The sequence below is a fragment of the Rhinolophus sinicus genome, chromosome 18 (genome assembly GCF_057876585.1).
Source record: "Rhinolophus sinicus isolate RSI-liver-muscle chromosome 18, RSI-T2T, whole genome shotgun sequence".
NCBI classification, from domain to species: Eukaryota; Metazoa; Chordata; class Mammalia; order Chiroptera; family Rhinolophidae; genus Rhinolophus; species Rhinolophus sinicus.
In genome coordinates, this window is record NC_142518.1 from 22993758 (window position 1) to 23012013 (window position 18256).

Here is an 18256-nt window from a genome sequence, read left to right on the forward strand (position 1 = left end):
TATTAGCATTGGTTCTATTTTAAGAACTAACCCATTGAAATCACTTTTGGTTGATTCTAGTACAATTGCTGAGTTCCAGAGACAATGAAGAGGAAATGCTTTATCATTTTATATTTGAAACTACAGGTGTGATGTTAAGGGGTACACTGAACTGGGCTCATTAATCCATTGGTTTGTAAAAGTAAGATTTCAAAGTTAATATCCCTGAGAATCATTTGAATAAGAGGGGAAGCATGAAAAATGAAGTATTTCATACCTGTGTTACCCAAAAATATATTTAAAATATGACATTGTTAAGTCACTTAATAGGACTTTGAGAAGAAGAAACAAAAAGGGCACGGTAGTTGCAGTGCAGAAGATCTGACTCAGATCATGACTGATACAAGCTGTGTGACTGTGATTGTCACTTAATGTTTCTAAGTCTCAGTTTTCTTACTTGTAAATGGCAAAAGTGATACTATGTAATCAACACAGAATCATAATGTGAGGATTAAATGATAATGTACACGAAAACTCTTCATAACTACGAGGAATAATGGTTTCCTATGCCAAAAAACACATTATCAAATGGTCTAGTAGAAACATCTATATCAATGTGTCTATTCTGAGGGAGAAAATATGATTTTATTTCCACAGAGAGTTTCAAACAGACAAACCAATGTCTCTATACTTTTACCTGTGGATTCAAAATGAATACAGAACTCTCTACACATGCTATTTCTAGGTACAGATAAATTGTGACTGGGTCTTACTCAGCTGTTGATGTTCATATCTACATGGTTTATCGGTTTATATCATTTTGACTGTTAACACATACAGATTAAAAAAAACAGCATGACTGTCTTTTAAAGTAAAAATCAATGGATCATATAACTAAACCCAGGATATTCTGATAGTAGACACAGCCGGGTAGTATGTAACTCTATTTCGTCTACTACACTATTTTGCCCAAATTTAAGACTCTTTTTCTTAGGTTTATATCTGCCTTCCTTCCCACTACTCTCAATCTCTATTTCTTGATTTTCTTTGTTTTAACAGACATACCCTGTTTCCCTGAAAATAAGACCTAGCTGGACAATCAGCTCTAATGTGTCTTTTGGAGCAAAAATTAGTATAAGACCTGGTGTCATATATCATATCATATCATATCATATCATACCATACCATATTATATTAAAGACCTAGTCTTATATTATAGTAAAATAAGACTGGGTCTTGTATTAATTTTTGCTCCAAAAGATGCGTTCGAGCTGATTGTCCGGCTAGGTCTTATTTTCGGGGAAACATGGTAGAAGCAAAGATGAATTTGTACTTATTTTTTATCATGATTTTAGTAACTGACATAGCACTGTGACTAAATTCTTCAGTTTTTAGAAATATGATGTCATATGATGGTGGATTCAAACTTCCCTCCACAGAACTTGGGACATGCTTTAGTCTCACATACATTTTTCTAAATGTAAATTGTTCTCGACAAGACATATGAGTTGTTCTTCCAGTAATGGGGGTAAAGTTGTTTGATGTGAACCTCTTTTCTTGCTTTGTTCACTTTCTAAACAAGGACTCACATTTATAATACAGCAGAGTGGTTAGAATTATGGTCAAAGAAAAGAATGGAATCAACTTGACTCAGTTATGTGAAAACCCAAACCTCGGAGTTATCAGCTTTCTGCTAAAAACACTTTTTAAGCATATCCTTAAGGTCATGTTCAAAAACAGCAACAAGAGAAATTTGCCACAATAATAGCATATACCACAAACTAATTGAACTGCTTAATATAAGCAGGCTGTGTACATGAAGGTTTGGGGGTGAGGGGTTTAAATGTTAGAATTCCAACAAGCCACATCTGTATTATGAATAGAGGCCGTAACTCCATTCATTCTAAACTAAATTTTGTCCTATGTGTATTTCCCGCATAAATCCAGATCAGAATCATAGGATTGAACTTGATGTAACCTTAGGCAAAATGGACTGACTCATTTTACTAATGAGGGGATGGAAACTGAGAGAGGTTAAATGTAAGCTTTCCCAAGATAACATGGTCAAATAATAGCTGAGTTTCAACTTGAGGTTAGGCCTTCCAATATTCACTCAGTGATCTTTTTACGTGATCACTTTCTCCTTCCATGTATGTCCTTACATTTATATCCAAGTCCTTACTTATTTTAAAGAATGGACAAAAATTAAGCTATTAATATTTTCTCATATTTTACATTTAAATAAATAGTGCTAGCTATAATGGATCACTTAGCACTGATTTTTAAAAATTTTTCCTATCAGTCATCATGTTTTGGCCTCATTTGTAAATTGACATGCCACTGTCACAAATCTTGAAGTACATTCTGAACGCAAATATGGCATTCAGCTCTCTAAAAAGAAATGTTAAGATATAGTTCAAGAGTGCTTGAATGAAACAAATGTGGCCACTGGTTTTCCTTGCACAGTTATTACTTTTCTTATTTATGCTTAAAATGAAAAACATATTAAGGATGAAAATGATAAGATTTTAATATTACTTAACCACTATGGAGCAAGTAGACATAGGAATGCATTTCTTAACTATATTGCCTTGCTTTAGTAAATGCCACTTATAACATTCTATCATACAAATATTTCAAGGCTATCCATCACGACAAGAATTAAATTATGCAAGCTCAAGAGGTCTTGAATTTGGAACTTGTTTTTATTAGAGATCTAGCAATTCTTTAACAGGACTTTCAATCACACCCCTTGCTAGATGGACTGCCAACGGGAAAAGTAATCTGGTTTATCATTTCGTTCTTATTAAAACATTGAAAAAACATATTTTTAAACCCAGTTTCCTCTCTGTCCTTAGTGGCATACACTCTGCATCTTATGAAATAGGAAAAGGAGAGAAAGTAATTCTCTAATTCTGTGGTTAGACCAGGTTTAGGATTTTGGGGTTTAATGCAGTGTCCTTCATGTAGGGAATATATAGACATACCTCTTCCATCATCGCATTTCTGAGTTCTTACTATGAGCCAGGTACTGTACAACAACTCCACATGAATTACTTCATTTAATATTACAGCAAGAATGTTAGAGATGAGGAAACTAACAAGAGGAAAGGTCAAGTGACTTCAAGATCATGCAGTAAATCTGATTCCAAAATCTGTTTGCTATAATAGTAATAATTATAACTGCAACCATACCAAGAGCTAGAGTTTATATGGTGTTACCACGGGGCTACTCCTGTTCCAAGTACTTTCCATGTATTTTGACTTACTCATCCTAATAGTAAAACAATATTTTAGAAACATTTAATATCCCCATTTTCTTCAGATGATAAATCAAGGCACAGAGAGTTTAAATAACCTTGGGCTTACTTAAATTCCCTGTATTTATTATACAAACCTATGAAAAACTTGTGTAAGTTTGTGATAGGATCTTCTTTCTTTAAAAGCTTTTAGAATGTCTTACTTTCAACTTTTGCTTAAATTAGGGAAGGAAAAGGTGTTTGAAGAATCCAAGCAATAATAGTACAAGGTAATTGCATGCCAGTAATTTAGTTCTTCTATCACGATTCAGCATTATCTTCCATGTGTATTGCAAGATACAGTAAAGCCTAACTTTGAGCCATTTACAAAAGTTACTATTAATAGGTTTGAAAACATTTATATAGGGGCTTGTGAAAGAATATAAAATATCCCACACCCACAAAATACTACTGTGAGCATCACATGAAGAAATTACTTTTACAGTTCTGCCTCAACAAGCTTTAGGTGTGTATTCTTTTATTGTAACAAGGAACTGCAAAGCTCATGATGTGCCTACCTGCAGAAGCTTCCATCTGGTGTTCAGGTCTTCCAGAGTGCTGAGGTTATAGGGTGACAGCTGAATGCCCAATGTGGTGAGTTGGCGAGCAAGGTCATTGACGTGGCTTACATTCTCTTTAAGAGGCGCGATTTCTCCCCGAAGTGCCTGTGTGAAACAGTCAAGGGCAAATTGGAAGATGAGAACACTTAAGGCAAAGAAACAGACACCTGGGAACTACAAGTTATCTTCTTCTGTTTGTGGTGCAGGGTCAGTGACATTTGCTCTATGATAGTGGTAATAGAACAGCAAACATTTGTTAATGATTGAATAATAGTAACTCATATTTATGGAGCACTTCTTAGGTGCCTAATCCTTTGATGAGTTCTTTCCATACATAATACGATTTTATTGCTATACAAGAACACTATGAGGTTCATAGTTGGAGAATTCTCATTTCACACATGAGAAAAACTTACAGAGGTTAAACTTTGCCTGAAGTCCAATGGATCAACACTGAGGAAACTGGGACACGTACCCACCCAGGTTTGCCTACCTCCAGAGTGAATAATCTTAACTATTATATTATATACCCCTCCAAACAAATTCTGGATCGGCAAAGTAACAGGACAAATATAATGCTGTTAGATTCTCAGTTCTACTCATCTCACAACCAGAAATGGATTTTTTAACAATAAAAAGATATATTCAGTCATAAAATATTACATTCATACTTTGCACCAACTACATAATAAATCGATTCATTTAGAGATGAGGGTATTTTGTCAAGTTCTAAGAATGACTTCCTGGTCTCCTGGTAGTTCAGTCCTTGCAGCAGTGACTTAAGAAGGCTCCCAAGGGGCTTCTCAGCTGTCTCTAAAGCACTAGATTGGGATTCTTTGATGCAATGCATCATGACAATCTGTTGAGCAGAAGAACCCTATGCAGATATGGGGAGGATATTATCATGCATCATATCTACCCTATTGAGATGACATTTATGGATCTTTAACATGATGCATGATGTCCAAATGTTCCAATGAACAATTTCTAAGGGACAAATTCCCTCACTTAGGAGAACAGTTTGTGTAATGTAATGTCTGTGCACAAGGACACCGTCATTTACTTGGCTATATGTGCTGTTTTGACTTGTTTGATCTGGGCAGGTGTTATTTCTCTGGTTCACTATATTGAGAAAAAAGCACTGTTTACATTGACCTCATGTATAGCCCTCTGGTTCCCTCCAAACCGAACTGGAAGGAGCCAGTACGTCTATTCCAAATAAGAATGATGTTATCCTATCAAATCAACCTGAATATCTCACCACTGGTATCGCACGGAGTATGAGACTCTTCTATGGTTCTTAGCTAATAGAAAACACTGTGATAATCACTCTGTTGAAATTAGAGGTTTTTTTTTAAAGGGATCATTAAAAGTATTAAAGAATCCTGGGATTTCTTTTGCGAGTGATGAAAATATTCTGGAAGTAAACAGTGGTGATAGCGGCAAAACATTGAGAATACACTAAACACCACAGAATTGTACACTTTAAAAGGGTGAATTTCATGGTATGCGAATTACATATCCATAAAAATAAAAGCAAAGGAAAACAAAAGAAACCCTTCTGACTGACCACACACATGCAAAAAATCCTATCTGATTTATTTATCTTTATTGAAGTTTATGTCAGTGGAATGTCATCGGAATCAATCTGAAACCAAAAGTTTTTATAGGGATTGATAGTAACTATTATTATTTCATTTCCTTATAATATATGGATTAAAAGAATCAGAATAAGTGCCCATGGAGAGAGGTGGTTAAAACCCATATCCGTGAAGTCATACCTCTAAAATGAAATGATCTGTAATCACTTTGTTTTGCATAATAGAAAGGGTAGAAAACAGATTTGTTAAATGGCAATGGGGAAACCTAGACAAGGACAATTACAAAATGGAACCATTTTGTTCTGGATAATAATATGTGTTTCTAGTAACCACAGATAAATATCATATGAGTGGGAACTGTAAACAGGAAACCATTGCAGAGATGTCAGGATAGCCAAGTGGAACCTGACAATACTGCAGGTTAAACCTATACGCTAATAATCTGCCTTCACTAGCATGGCTCCTAGCCATTACGGTGAGTATCCATCTTAGTTAAATCATATCTAGATTTCAGCTCTCTTTGGATTACATAATCTACACGTTCAAGTGTCTCCTATTAGAATATTTTGATATTCACTTCCTCCCCCAAAATCCTGGGCACAGATTTTAATCCTGCATGAATGGTTTCAAGGATGAAGGGGATTAAAAAAATAAATTCCTGTACTCATAATGAATCACCACACTCACTCTCCCTACCCTTCTTCTTCTTTTCCTCCTCTCTCCCCCCACCCCTTTTTCTGTCTCCACCATCATGGGCTCTTGTGGGTTTTCACCCCCTCGGCTCTAACAATTATAGTACAAGTTCTCTGAACTGATCTCCACTTAAGAGTCATAAGGTTAGGCAGTGTCCATTCTCTGCGAAACACACTGACAGGGGCCTCTGACAGCCTCTAAATGAAATGTTAGAGGTATCTGTCAGTATGCATGGTCTTCAGATCTCATTAGTTGAGTTGACAGTGGTGCGTATGTCACAGCGGTCGGTTGTGTTCTCAAACCTGTTTTTGCCAGTCAGTATTTCAAGTACACAATTTAATCAAAGATTTCCTTAACCAAAGAAATAGAAGTCTAAAAAATAAGTTATTATTCCTATGAAAATCAGGTTAAATACTCTGAAAAGCTGCTTGAAAAATAAAAAGAAATATTGTTGAATTGGATGTGGACAAGACAACTTATATAAAAGAATTGAAAAAACAAAAAATTTAGAAGGATTCCATATTCAGAATGCTTCTCATGTTTCCTGGTGGGCTCTGCCTACATTAAAGAAACTGGAAATCAAAAAGTTTGTATTCCCAATGTGATTTATGGAGAACTCTAATCAGTGAATCTCAAAAAAAAAACCAAAAAAAAAAACAAAACACCTTCACACAACATTAAAATATTGATGACTATTTTAAGATAGAAAAAAATGTCTAAGACATATTTTTTATGATTCCCTGATTTATCTGACTTTTTCAATTAACAGTTGAACTCTAGGTCCTCACTGAATTGGGATAAAAAGCATCTATTATATATTTTTATGACTACTATTTTACTACCATTGCTACTGCTACTTATATTATCATCAATTAAGGATTAAAAAAAGCCATTTGTCTAGTTTAATTTGAGTGTCTAAATTTCTTTTAACCTAAATGGAGCTTTGTGGGGAGGTCAGTTGATAAAGAGAAAATTTGGTGTGAAGGTTCAGTTTGGGGAGCTATTGTGATGGGCTTGAGCAGACTAAAGAATTTGAGCCAGCAAGAAATCATCGTGAAGGCACTAAGCACACGAGAATGAAGACAAGGAGTTACCTTATGGTAGAAAAAAAGAAGAAAAAAAGGAGGCAGGAGAGTGTCCAAGTCAGTTGTCACTTTGGCATTTGACCTAGGTTCAGGTGGCAGCTCCATACCACCTGAGGATGGCTCACTGCTTTAGGTTGTCAATGCCTAGAAGTATCTGTAACAAGAAGGGTAGCCCCCTAAACACTGAATTATAGGACATACTATGTAAAGAGGGAAGACAGGTACCATGTCATTTAAGTGGATGTAACATTGGGTTTGATGCTATTTCAAACATTAGAGCTTTCAATAGTGCACATATAAATCTATGTTTAAATGATCAAACACTAAACATAAAATGGCAAAAAAAGTACAGTTAATGCGGAACAATATGATGTGCTATTTAAATACTACCCAAATTTCATTAGATTTTATTCTAGTTTGAAAGCCGTGAGAAAACATTGAAGGGAACCATTATGCTGTGGGTTTTCTTTCAATCACTTAAACATCTGGAATATGTTCTCCATGAAAGAACAAACCAAGTCTAATTTTATTATGACTAGTTTCATGCAGGCAGAATTTTCACTTCATTAAATGTTGTCTGATTACAGATATAAAAGTACTGATTTAGAATGATATATTAGTCCGATATGTCAAGTTTTCCTTCTTTTTATGAAATTAAATTGCCTGTCAAATCTTTGCTTATCCTTATGTAGTTAAAGATTTGTTCAAATATAGATTTAGAATTTTAGTCATCATCCACTTTGCAACAAAAGAAAAGGATTGTCTAGTAACCAGGGAACATTATTTTGAAGGGATCAGTTTTGACTTGGTAGTCAAGGGACAATTCTACAAGGCATGTCAATTGGGAGGTGTGGAAAGAGTAAGTTGATTAACTTCGACTTTGAGGGCCCCCAGTTCCTCTGCGAAGTATGAAGCCACAGACCTGGCATAGAATTGGTGCGCAAAAAAGTCATTGAATGTAAGCAGAAATGAAGTGTAAGTGGGGAACATTTGAATTACTTGTAACAGGGGCTGTGAGAGGGAGTTGACCTAAGAAAACTAGTGAGGTTGCCAGGGTGGCGAGAACCCATCTGAGGCCGAGGCCCCACATTTTTTAGTAGAACTAACCTGCCCAACTTTCTCTTTCTGCAACAGGGTTCCGTGCAAGCATGGAGAAAGCAATTGATCCAGGTTTGGGGTTTTGTCAGGTGGCACAAGCACTTAGGGACAAGGGAGTTTAAATTTTAGCCACAATGTGACTGAAAAGCAGACCATGATATACAAACTGGATTAGGAGGAAAGTGGAGCAAGATAAGACTTGTAGATGGACAGAAAGTAGAGGGGTCAGTGGTGGAAGTCTGGGACAATCCAAGAGAGAGACCACAGCAGGAGGAAGCAAGCAAGGAGAGGAGACTCTGGGATGCTTGAATTAGCTCCGCCATTTATGCGTTTAGTTAAAAATTGTACAATATAATTTTTATATTAATGGTGCTACTGAACGTCTGAAAAACTTTCCCTCTTAGGGATATGAGACATTCTTCCTGAAATCTCAACCTACTAATTCATAGAGGTCCTGTCTCACCAGGAATTCAAAATTACTAGGATCTGATGATGAAATGTCATTCCAGGACTATATACACTGCACAGAGAAATTTACATAATAAATACGACTTAAAAAATGAAGTGGTGACTGCATTTCTCTCTACAATGAAACCTTACTGAACAGATGTTTGTGAACCCAAGCCACTAAAAAATAGTCGAAAAAGGGGAGGTGTTAGGAAAAGTCTCAAGATTCTTCATGCTGATTTAGTAGTGAGAAGCTGAGTGTGTGTGTTGGGGGGGATGGAAATCATGTTCTGCAAATACCGATCTGGCATTGGGGCTCCTACATGCGGCTCAGGGAAGGCCTCATAGAGCCCACGGACCCGAGATTTGGGGGATAGGTACAGCCCAGCTGTGTTTTGTAGCTTGTCCATTTCTGGGTGGGTATATCATCCTGATGACAGTGAGTGCCTACCATTGAGGTCAAGAGGGCCATAGACCATGTTCTGCTTTGCCCGGAGGATCCGAGGTCTACTGGCACCTCTAAAATACCTAGGGGGTGGGGAAGGAGCTACTCAAATGCCGTTGGACCAAAAACAAAGCAACACAAGATGAGATGTAGGCAAATCTTTCATTGCAATGCATCAGGCTTGGAGGCTTCCACTGTTACCTATAATTCTTGGCTCTTTACTCTGGTTGGTTCCCTGCCTGGTTCGGTGCCCAGGATGTAGGTTCAGCTTTTGTCTCTGATACTTACTGCCTTAAGCTGGGTTTTGGAGAAGCAGAGTCTGAATGCTTTTAAGAGCCGGGGAGTGAGAGAAGCAGGACAAGGCAAGAAAGCTAAGTAAGGATGTGATCTCGGCTGGAGACCAGCATCAGCCTGGCCCAACGGGGAGCTCTGGAGCACAAACTATAACATAGTTGGTCCCATCTCGAGACAAGGGGGTTGTCCTTTTCTATCCCGATGTCATTCAGTCACTGGCCACTGGTGCCCCCGGGGCGGTCTTAGAGAAGGGGTGAAGTAACTTCCCAGGCAAGGTGGCTTGCTTTTGGATGAGGGAGGCTTTCTGGAAAAGGGTGCAACTGTGAGTCTTTAGCAGCCATACACAGAGTTGCTGGGGGAGCTGGGGTGCACCAGCTTAGTGAAGGAGTCTGGCTGAGGCGCCAACAGCGTCCACTACACAGACTTCATCCAGCTCCCCAATCTCCTTTATCCTTAGGCTTCAGTCCTTTATCCTCATCCTTAGGTACTTTTTGTTTTTTTTCTTGCAAGAGGCTTCTTACGTGAAATCTCATTACTAACATTACGGGGCTTTCCCATAGATCTCCAATAAAACTGGGACATCCCACCCTTTCCCTTAGAGTCCTTGATTTCTGCCTAATACTGAGGGATTGTATAGAGCTAAGACACAGGGTGTAGTTTGCAGACTGAGTACATCCCTCTGCCTTCAGTATCACTGTTTGCCTCTGGTTGGAGACATTCTTGACAATAAATTATGCCATTGAAACATGTACTCTGTTTTAATAGAGATGCGGCTGCATTACATTCCACCATCAGATTTTACTGTGGTAGCCTGAAGGCAAAATATTGTGCTGTTTATTTCCATTGTCTTCCTTGCGTTCAGTTTTCAGGGCGATTCTTGTACGTTTTCATATTTGGGCATAATCTGAATAAGGTCATAAATAATGAAACAGATTCAGAACTAATGACCTAGATGTAGCATAATCAGGATGATTTAGGGTAGGTTAAATTAAAAAAAACAAAACCCAAAAAACAGATTTTAGGGAAACAATGTGAACTTTGAAGGCATGAAGAAATGTGGTGCTTTTATTTCCCAAGCAATTAACAGTAATTATATTTTAACTATGGTTTCCCCTCAGAGTCACCACACTTCCAAATTTGTGGCACTAAAAGAATAGCAATTAACTGCTGTGTTTTTTCCATAAAGAATCTTCATGTTTTCATGAAAAATGATCTCTAGTTTCTGTTTGTAGTATTAAAAAAGAATGTGCACCCAAACACAAAAGCATAAATTCTTTTTTTTTTTTTTAACATTTTCTCATTTACATTCATCATAACTCTTCGTCTTTCAGGACATGGCTTCACTATGAAGCTTATAACCCCAATGTTCTTAAAATAAAAGCAGATTTATAGCTTTACCATGTTAACATGTCCATCTTCTTTCTTTTTTGTGCATGTTGTTCATTTTGCCTTCACAAATATAAATTGGAAATGAGGAATAGGATAGAATTGGTCACAAAGGAAAGGCTTCTACTTATAAGAACAAGTTGTACACATCTTAGTTACTTTAATTTCCTTCGAAACTTGTTTCTATAATCCTAACTCTTACTGCTAATTATTTCCCCTTTATAGAAAAAGAAGCAAACAAACCAAAAAATTAACCAAAATACCCCCCAAACAGTTCAAGGTTTTCATAGCTTTCTAATGGCACAATTAAAACAAACAGGAAGGTAGTTCATGAGTGTTTTACGGAGGTTAAATGCAAAATTTGCACAATTAAAATAAAAAGGCCTCTAATGAGTATAAATAAATCATTTAAGCAGACCATGTTTTCAGGCTGCTAAGGAAACAGAAGAAATGCCAATATTTTCTTTCTGAGAAATTTTAATTATATGTGACAAAACATCAAGCAAAATGGCAATTAATGAAATCTATTTACTTATTTAAGAATAAGTAATAATCCATAAACCGTTAAAAACCATCAACCACTAAGACACTGACATTCAAACTCAGGAGTTAGATTAAATTTCAGATGTAACGGGTATTTTGAATTTGTAAACATTTCTGCCAGTCGAAAATGTCCATGGTCTGTGCCCACATTTGCCACCACCACTGCCCCTGCCTAGGGGGTAGTCTTACTCTCACCCTTCTCTACATGGCATCTAAAACAGTGATTCTCAAACAACAGCGTGCGTCATTATCATGTGTTGGGCTTGTTCACGCAGAGTTTGCTGGGTCCCACCCCAGTGTTTCTGACTCAGTAGGTCCAGAATAGGCCTGAGAATTTGGCCTTTTAAACAGGAAGGTAGAAGATGGTGAGTCTCTAGAACTCAACAAGCTTATTCTTGACTTAGACCCTTCGGGCATGCTGTTCCCTCGACCTGGAGTTTTGTATTTCTGCTTTTTGCCTAGCTGGCTTCTTTTTATGTACTTCAGTAGTCAGTTAATGTGACCATGAAAGTGAGCCCTTCCCTGGTTGCCCCATCTAAAGCAAGCTGCCCCATTAAAAGGAGAGGGTTACATTAATATCACCAGCACAGCTGTTCCCATGATACTCAGAAAGCTGGTTGACCAAGAGCAACTTAATGTAAGGTTGTGTAAGGTATAATATCAGTGCCAATGTTAGCTGTGTATTTTTGAAAATTGTAATTGCCAAGCATGACAGGAACACAGCAGGAGCCCACTCCTTGGGTTATTTGTTCTTAATTCATTCCTTGTTGTGCTTATGGTACGAGAGCAACACAACTCTGAACTATGAACTTGTTACAACTTTGGTAGATGTCAAAGGAGAATCAAAATATAGATTGTCTGTGTGCTTTCATTTTTTTCTAAGGAAATATGGAATTACTATTGACGAGTGACAATGAGATTTGGCCAAGAAGTAAGATTGGTCAGAAACAGGATGGTTGCCAATGGGAGAAAATTGTCTGTAAAATAGTTTTTGAAGGTCTTACATATGTGAAAGAGCATTTTGCCCTCTGTTTTTGTGCATGCTTATTTATTCACCATTCCAAAAAATATTCTTGAGCAACTATGATATTACTAGGGAATGTTCCCGGGACTAGGGACACAGCAGTGCACAAAACAGACCAAGTTCTTACGAGAATGCAGCTTAACTCTGATGAATATCATTTCATTTAAAGGATGATTGTTATTATACCAGGTTATAAAGAAACAAATTCCAAGCCAAATGTATCCATTGCTATAAAATGCAACATTTTAACCAAGCAAATATAGGACAAAATATGGTATTGTATATAGTTCTCAAGAGATTCTTTTTTCCATTAAAACAAATGAAGCTACTTCTGCATGCATAAATAATGATTAGTAGAAGAATCTAGGTTTGTGAGTTACCTGTGCAATATGCTACCCCTAGTTTGCTTCATACTGGGCACATTTATTTAATTTTAGTTCTATGGGGAAGGCACTCACTATTGAAACAAAATGGAATTTTGCTGATTTGATTTTCCATTCAATATATTGTTATCAACTTAGAAATACTAAAGCAGAACTGAACCAGAGATGAATATAAATTTTCTAAGAGCTGAGATAAAAATAATTAAATGGAAGCGGGCTGAAAAGGATTGTATAATGTCCTTCGATATCTACTTTTACTTTCAGATTATTGTAGCTCCTGAATTTAATAAATGGTTTTATGTAGTCATTCCAAAATGCCTTTCTTACTTACAAATGGAACAATAGAAGAACAAGATATTTTACTACTTAAAGTCAAATGAAATCAACATAAAATGGATTTTCTTCACTAAAATCTATGCAAAAGCATGTTTAAAAATTACATTGGTAAACTTTTAATAATGGTTCATCTTCATTCCATCATCTTCCTAGCCTGAAAAGAAAGATTTAAGTATTTGCTTTCAACCAATGTTGCCCCTCCAGATACGTTAATGGTTATTATTTTTACCTAGATGTATGTGTGTGTGTGTGTGTGTATGTGTGTGTGAAAGATCTAGCTTCTTAAGTGGAGTCAAGAGTTTACTCAGTTGTTCATTTTTTTCACCACATATTGAGGACTTTTACTTTAAAAATATTCCTCTAATTTTTCTGATTACATCTTAAGGTAAGATCTAAATTCAAATCCTGTTATGTTCTGTTATGACAACTGTTATCATGGCAATATCCACTTAAGTACATGTGAATGATGAATAAAATACTACTTACACAAATGAGTGAGTCTATGTGTCAAACTGTCTAATCAATGAACTTAAATGTTACTTCAAAAAAAAAGTTCAAAGTCATTGGCCAAATCTACCCTTTAAAAAAAGCGATTGGTATTCAAGTAACAAAGAGATACTTTAATAGCAATAGATTTTTTTCTTTTTCAAAAAAGGAGTATGACTTGGTATCCTCAAAAAGCTGTGGGAGTGATTCTGTATTGATTATCTAAAGGAGAATGCTATTTCATTTGGAAAAAAAGGGCTTAAAATCTTAAAAAAGTAATCTTTTCACTAAGAATTCAAGATTTTTTTTGAAAGTTAAAGTGGGTCAGATTTCATTAAGAGCCATCTTGCATATGACATTCAACTCCAACCCCCAAGCAATTTTAATGCTGAGACAACCTTGAAAATGTCTTCCTTCAACTTTTGTAACAAAATGTCAGCGTGGTTCCAAAGGTAATATTTTATTCACTGTGTTAAGCCAAAGGATCAATAGAACTTTTGCTCCTTTGTTTAGCTTAAATTTCTTTTAATGAACCTTATGCTTTACTGTATGCACAAAAGTCATCATTTTATTGCATAATCCTTGTGGCCATTCTAGTATGGGGTTTGTGTAGGTTGAAAACCATGAACCATTCTGTCTTTAGCCCCGTCCCTGCTAGAAATATGTGGAGGCCAATAGCCAACAGACAAGTAGTGGGTGAAGCAAGTGAAATGTTGTTGCCTGTAGTCCTCGGGACAGACAAGAACCTTAAACCACAGGGCAATTAAATGGATATTTTGTAACGAGACCTAATAGGTTCACATCAATTGTATAGATTCCAAATTAGATTAAAATGTTTTAAAGTAGTAAATAAATAAAATGGAACTTGGCAGTGGTTTGTCACCCACTTCGAAAAAAACAAACCAATATGTTGCTTACTTTCCTCATTCACTTTATTTGCTATTTAATGACTGTACTTTAGTATAACTGTTGATAAATTGACTTTATTCTTTTTTGCTAATTTGCTTAATGCCACATTAAGATTATGATCGGATTTAAATATTTGATAGGGAAAACTTCCAAATGAGCCCACGGGGTCTATAATAATTCAGAATCCCAGGGAACAGGACTTCTAAAAACAAGTATGTTTTGAAACAGAACTGGCAGGCTCTTAACTATCTGAAAAAAAAGTTCACCATAAAAATCAATTCTGTAAAAGGAAATAGAAATTTATCTTAGTACTAGATTCTCTAGGCTCATTCTGGTTAACAGAGTTTGATATTTCAGGGCTGAACACACTGTGGAAACTTAATAAATATTGAAGTTTACAAACAAAAACATAACAATGATATGTGGACCAATTTTCAAAAACATTGAAAATCAATGTACCCTTACTCTGCTTAATTCAGTTAACTCAATTATTTAGTGTATACTTGATTTGAATGGGTTTATACATAGCTATTTCAATTTTACATTGGCATTAATCAAATTACTTTTATGGTAAAATTTCCTTTATTTCCACCTCCCTAGCTCTACCCCCAGAATTCCAGAAAAAGGGGGAAAATTTGTTTTGAATGCTTCTTGTTTAACATTAAAGTGTATTTTAGGATATCCGTTTCTATTATATTTATTCCAAAATCCTCATTATAGATATCACTCACCCTATACCAGAAATAAGAACTTTTCACAGGCATTTAACAGTGGTTTTGAACCACTTGAGGGGGAAAAAAAATCCCCTTTCTCCCATTACTGCAGTTAAGATTATTTCCTACTTTCTCCTAGTTGCTCTTTTAGTTTCACCCCACCTCCATCTTCATTTCTACACCCAAACATATACCATCCTCTCCTGAATGCAGATCCTTAATGGGTTGACAAGATAAGTCATGAGATGTAGGAACTCCTGGATCAGCTATTCATAACTAATAAGCAGTTTCAATTTTAAAAAGTTGAATAGTATTAACTATTCTGAATGCCCCGGATTTCAGAAACTCTTTAAAGCACTTGGCTTGTAATCAGTCTGTTTGGCAGGAAACTATGAGGAGAATTTTTAAATTTAATTGTTGTTATTGGTAAATGTGATGAAATTTAAACAAAGTAAAAAAATTAAGTGAGTAAATATCTGAATTTTAAAGTATTAATAGTGGCAATGTCATCTAAAGCAAACCCCAAATGGTACAAGTGCCATTAAAATACCAATAGAAAAATTGGAATAAGTGTGAATGTCTTTTTCCAAAAACTGTGAAGGTCTTCTACAACAGAGATTCAGAAAGAGTAGGCCATTATTCACATCAAGATTTCGGAGCAAAAATGTCTGATCAATTGAGACACAGATTATATACCTATAAAGCCAAAGTCACTTATAAAGCCATTTTCTTACTAATAATCATCATTTTCTTTCACCTTTTCATGAACTCTTCTCTTTCATTACCAATTCCGTCCAATAAGTACCTAGGAGGTAGGGTTGGGGAAAGGGTGTATGTTGCATAAACAAAATTTTCATCACTTCTGAAGAATTATGGCATGGATAGGAACACAACAGCATTGAAAAAGCCACACTGAGATATGGAAAGCTGAGTGGAATACTATGTTTGCTTACCAGTTGCAGGGGGTGCTTTTCCTGGCCTGGGCATCTCTCCCCCAGCTGCTGTGACTGTTGGCTACTAATGTCTCACAGCTGCCTCTCTTCTTCAGAAAGGTGACCTCTACTGATGGGCATCCCCTAGTCCAGGAGGTAACACATACCCTGGGCCTAGGAGGTAATTCATGTCCCCAGTGGTGGGCCACAGCAGAGCCCAAGAGTCAATTGTGTGTGTATTCGAGTCTGCATTTAGTGAGATCATCTTGGTAGCTCAAGTCAGCCATGGTGAGCGTATTTACACCATGACAACTGGAAAATACTACAGATCACTGTTCACCCCTTTTCAGAGCCAGTTGATATTTACTCGCAAACTACTGCCCATAGCCAATGACTGGCTGGGGTATAACAGGACAGTTCTACTATGTGGTTTATACTCTACAGCTCTCTCCTTATGGATCAGGATATAAAGCTAGAGTTTGCCGGAGATGGTACTATTGCTTGGTTCTTTCTTCTCTCTTATTATGCTTCCCTGACTTCTACACAATCGTCTCCTGAAAGCAGACCACCTATAAATCATGGGCACCCAGACCCCTGTTCAGAGGGTCTGCTTCCAGGAAACCTGACCTATAACACCAGTAAGACATTAGTTAAGTGACTGCTGCACAAAAGCTTCAAAGAATCCGTGTTCAAAATTACAGAGAGCTACAAGTCATGGGTCTTTGGGGTGACAAGGATCAGATGAAACCGCAAAAGATAAATTTGAAATGGCGAGGATCTACTCTTTATGTATGTGTACATAACAGCAAGGTAATGGCAAGAGATGAGGCCTGCACAAATTGGGCAATTTTTCATTTCATGCTTCTCAACTTATGCTTTCATACCCATAGGTGAATGTATTGCAGGATTCACTTCACTTGAGATTTTAGAGAAAACCGTCTTCATATTAAAACACAACTCATACACGACGGAGAAGGTCATACGACTGATATGAGATTGAAGAAACAAAACCAGAAACATAAAAGAAATTTCAGGCTCATGGAAAAAGGAGGTAAGCAGGTGAAAGGGGGAAGGTATCAGGCTTCATTTCCTTGACCATTAAGGAAATTGAAGTAGAGAAGTTTGAGAAGAACTGCTTTTGGCAAATACAGTTGATAGAAAAATCCATACTAAGTGTAAAATAGAACTAGAATATTATTTTAGTGTAACAATCTTGTTATGAAAAAGTTTCCTCTTCTGAGGCCCCATTAAAAGGAGAGGGTTACAGTAATATCACCAGCACAGCTGTTCCCATGATACTCAGAAAGCTGGTTGACCAAGAGCAACTTAATGTAAGGTTGTGTAAGGTATAATATCAGTGCCAATGTTAGCTGTGTATTTTCGAAAATTGTAATTGCCAAGCATGACAGGAACACAGCAGGAGCCCACTCCTTGGGTTATTTGTTCTTAATTCGTTCCTTGTTGTGCTTATGGTACGAGAGCAACACCACTCTGAACTATGAACTGGTTACAACTTTGGTAGATGTCAAAGGAGAATCAAAATACAGATTGGCTGTGTGCTTTCATTTTTTTCCTAAGGAAATATGGAATTTCAGCTAAATAACTCACATTTTAGAACTGTTTCTAGTTAACGTGGCATATGCGTAAGTACACACAAGCTAATAAAAATTCTTGTTCCCTCAGCTTGGTGCTAAATAATAATATTCCCAGGAAAACTAAGATGCCATAAATATAATTCCCAGTACAATTGTACTCATGAAATAAATGAAAGATTCGCACTCTAGAATGAGATTAGACTTCTCTGGGTATAGATTTTAACCTTATCATAAATGAATGAATAATTGAGGTTTTAGATCCATTAATGCTGATAATATATTACTTAAGTTTTTGTTTTGAAAAGTCTTTTATTACCTAAGACTCTTGAGGAATAGTATTTTAATTACTACCAGCACAAACAAAGCTACTGGAGTAAATCCTCAGTAAACAGGATTGGCATATTAAAGGATCAGTTTTTGATACGGTTGCCTTCAAATAGTAGGAAGA

At 36.4% G+C, this 18256-nt stretch overlaps 1 protein-coding gene across 9 annotated transcripts in view; it reads right to left on the minus strand.

Annotated features, from left to right (window-relative positions):
* Positions 1–18256, minus strand: part of DMD (dystrophin) — a 2122179-nt gene that overhangs the window by 324251 nt on the left and 1779672 nt on the right. For all 9 annotated transcript variants that reach the window (XM_074323910.2, XM_074323908.2, XM_074323912.2 and 6 more), the window contains one exon: positions 3797–3943. In XM_074323910.2, coding sequence (XP_074180011.2) covers positions 3797–3943 — 147 coding nt within the window. The remainder of the gene's footprint in view (positions 1–3796; positions 3944–18256) is intronic.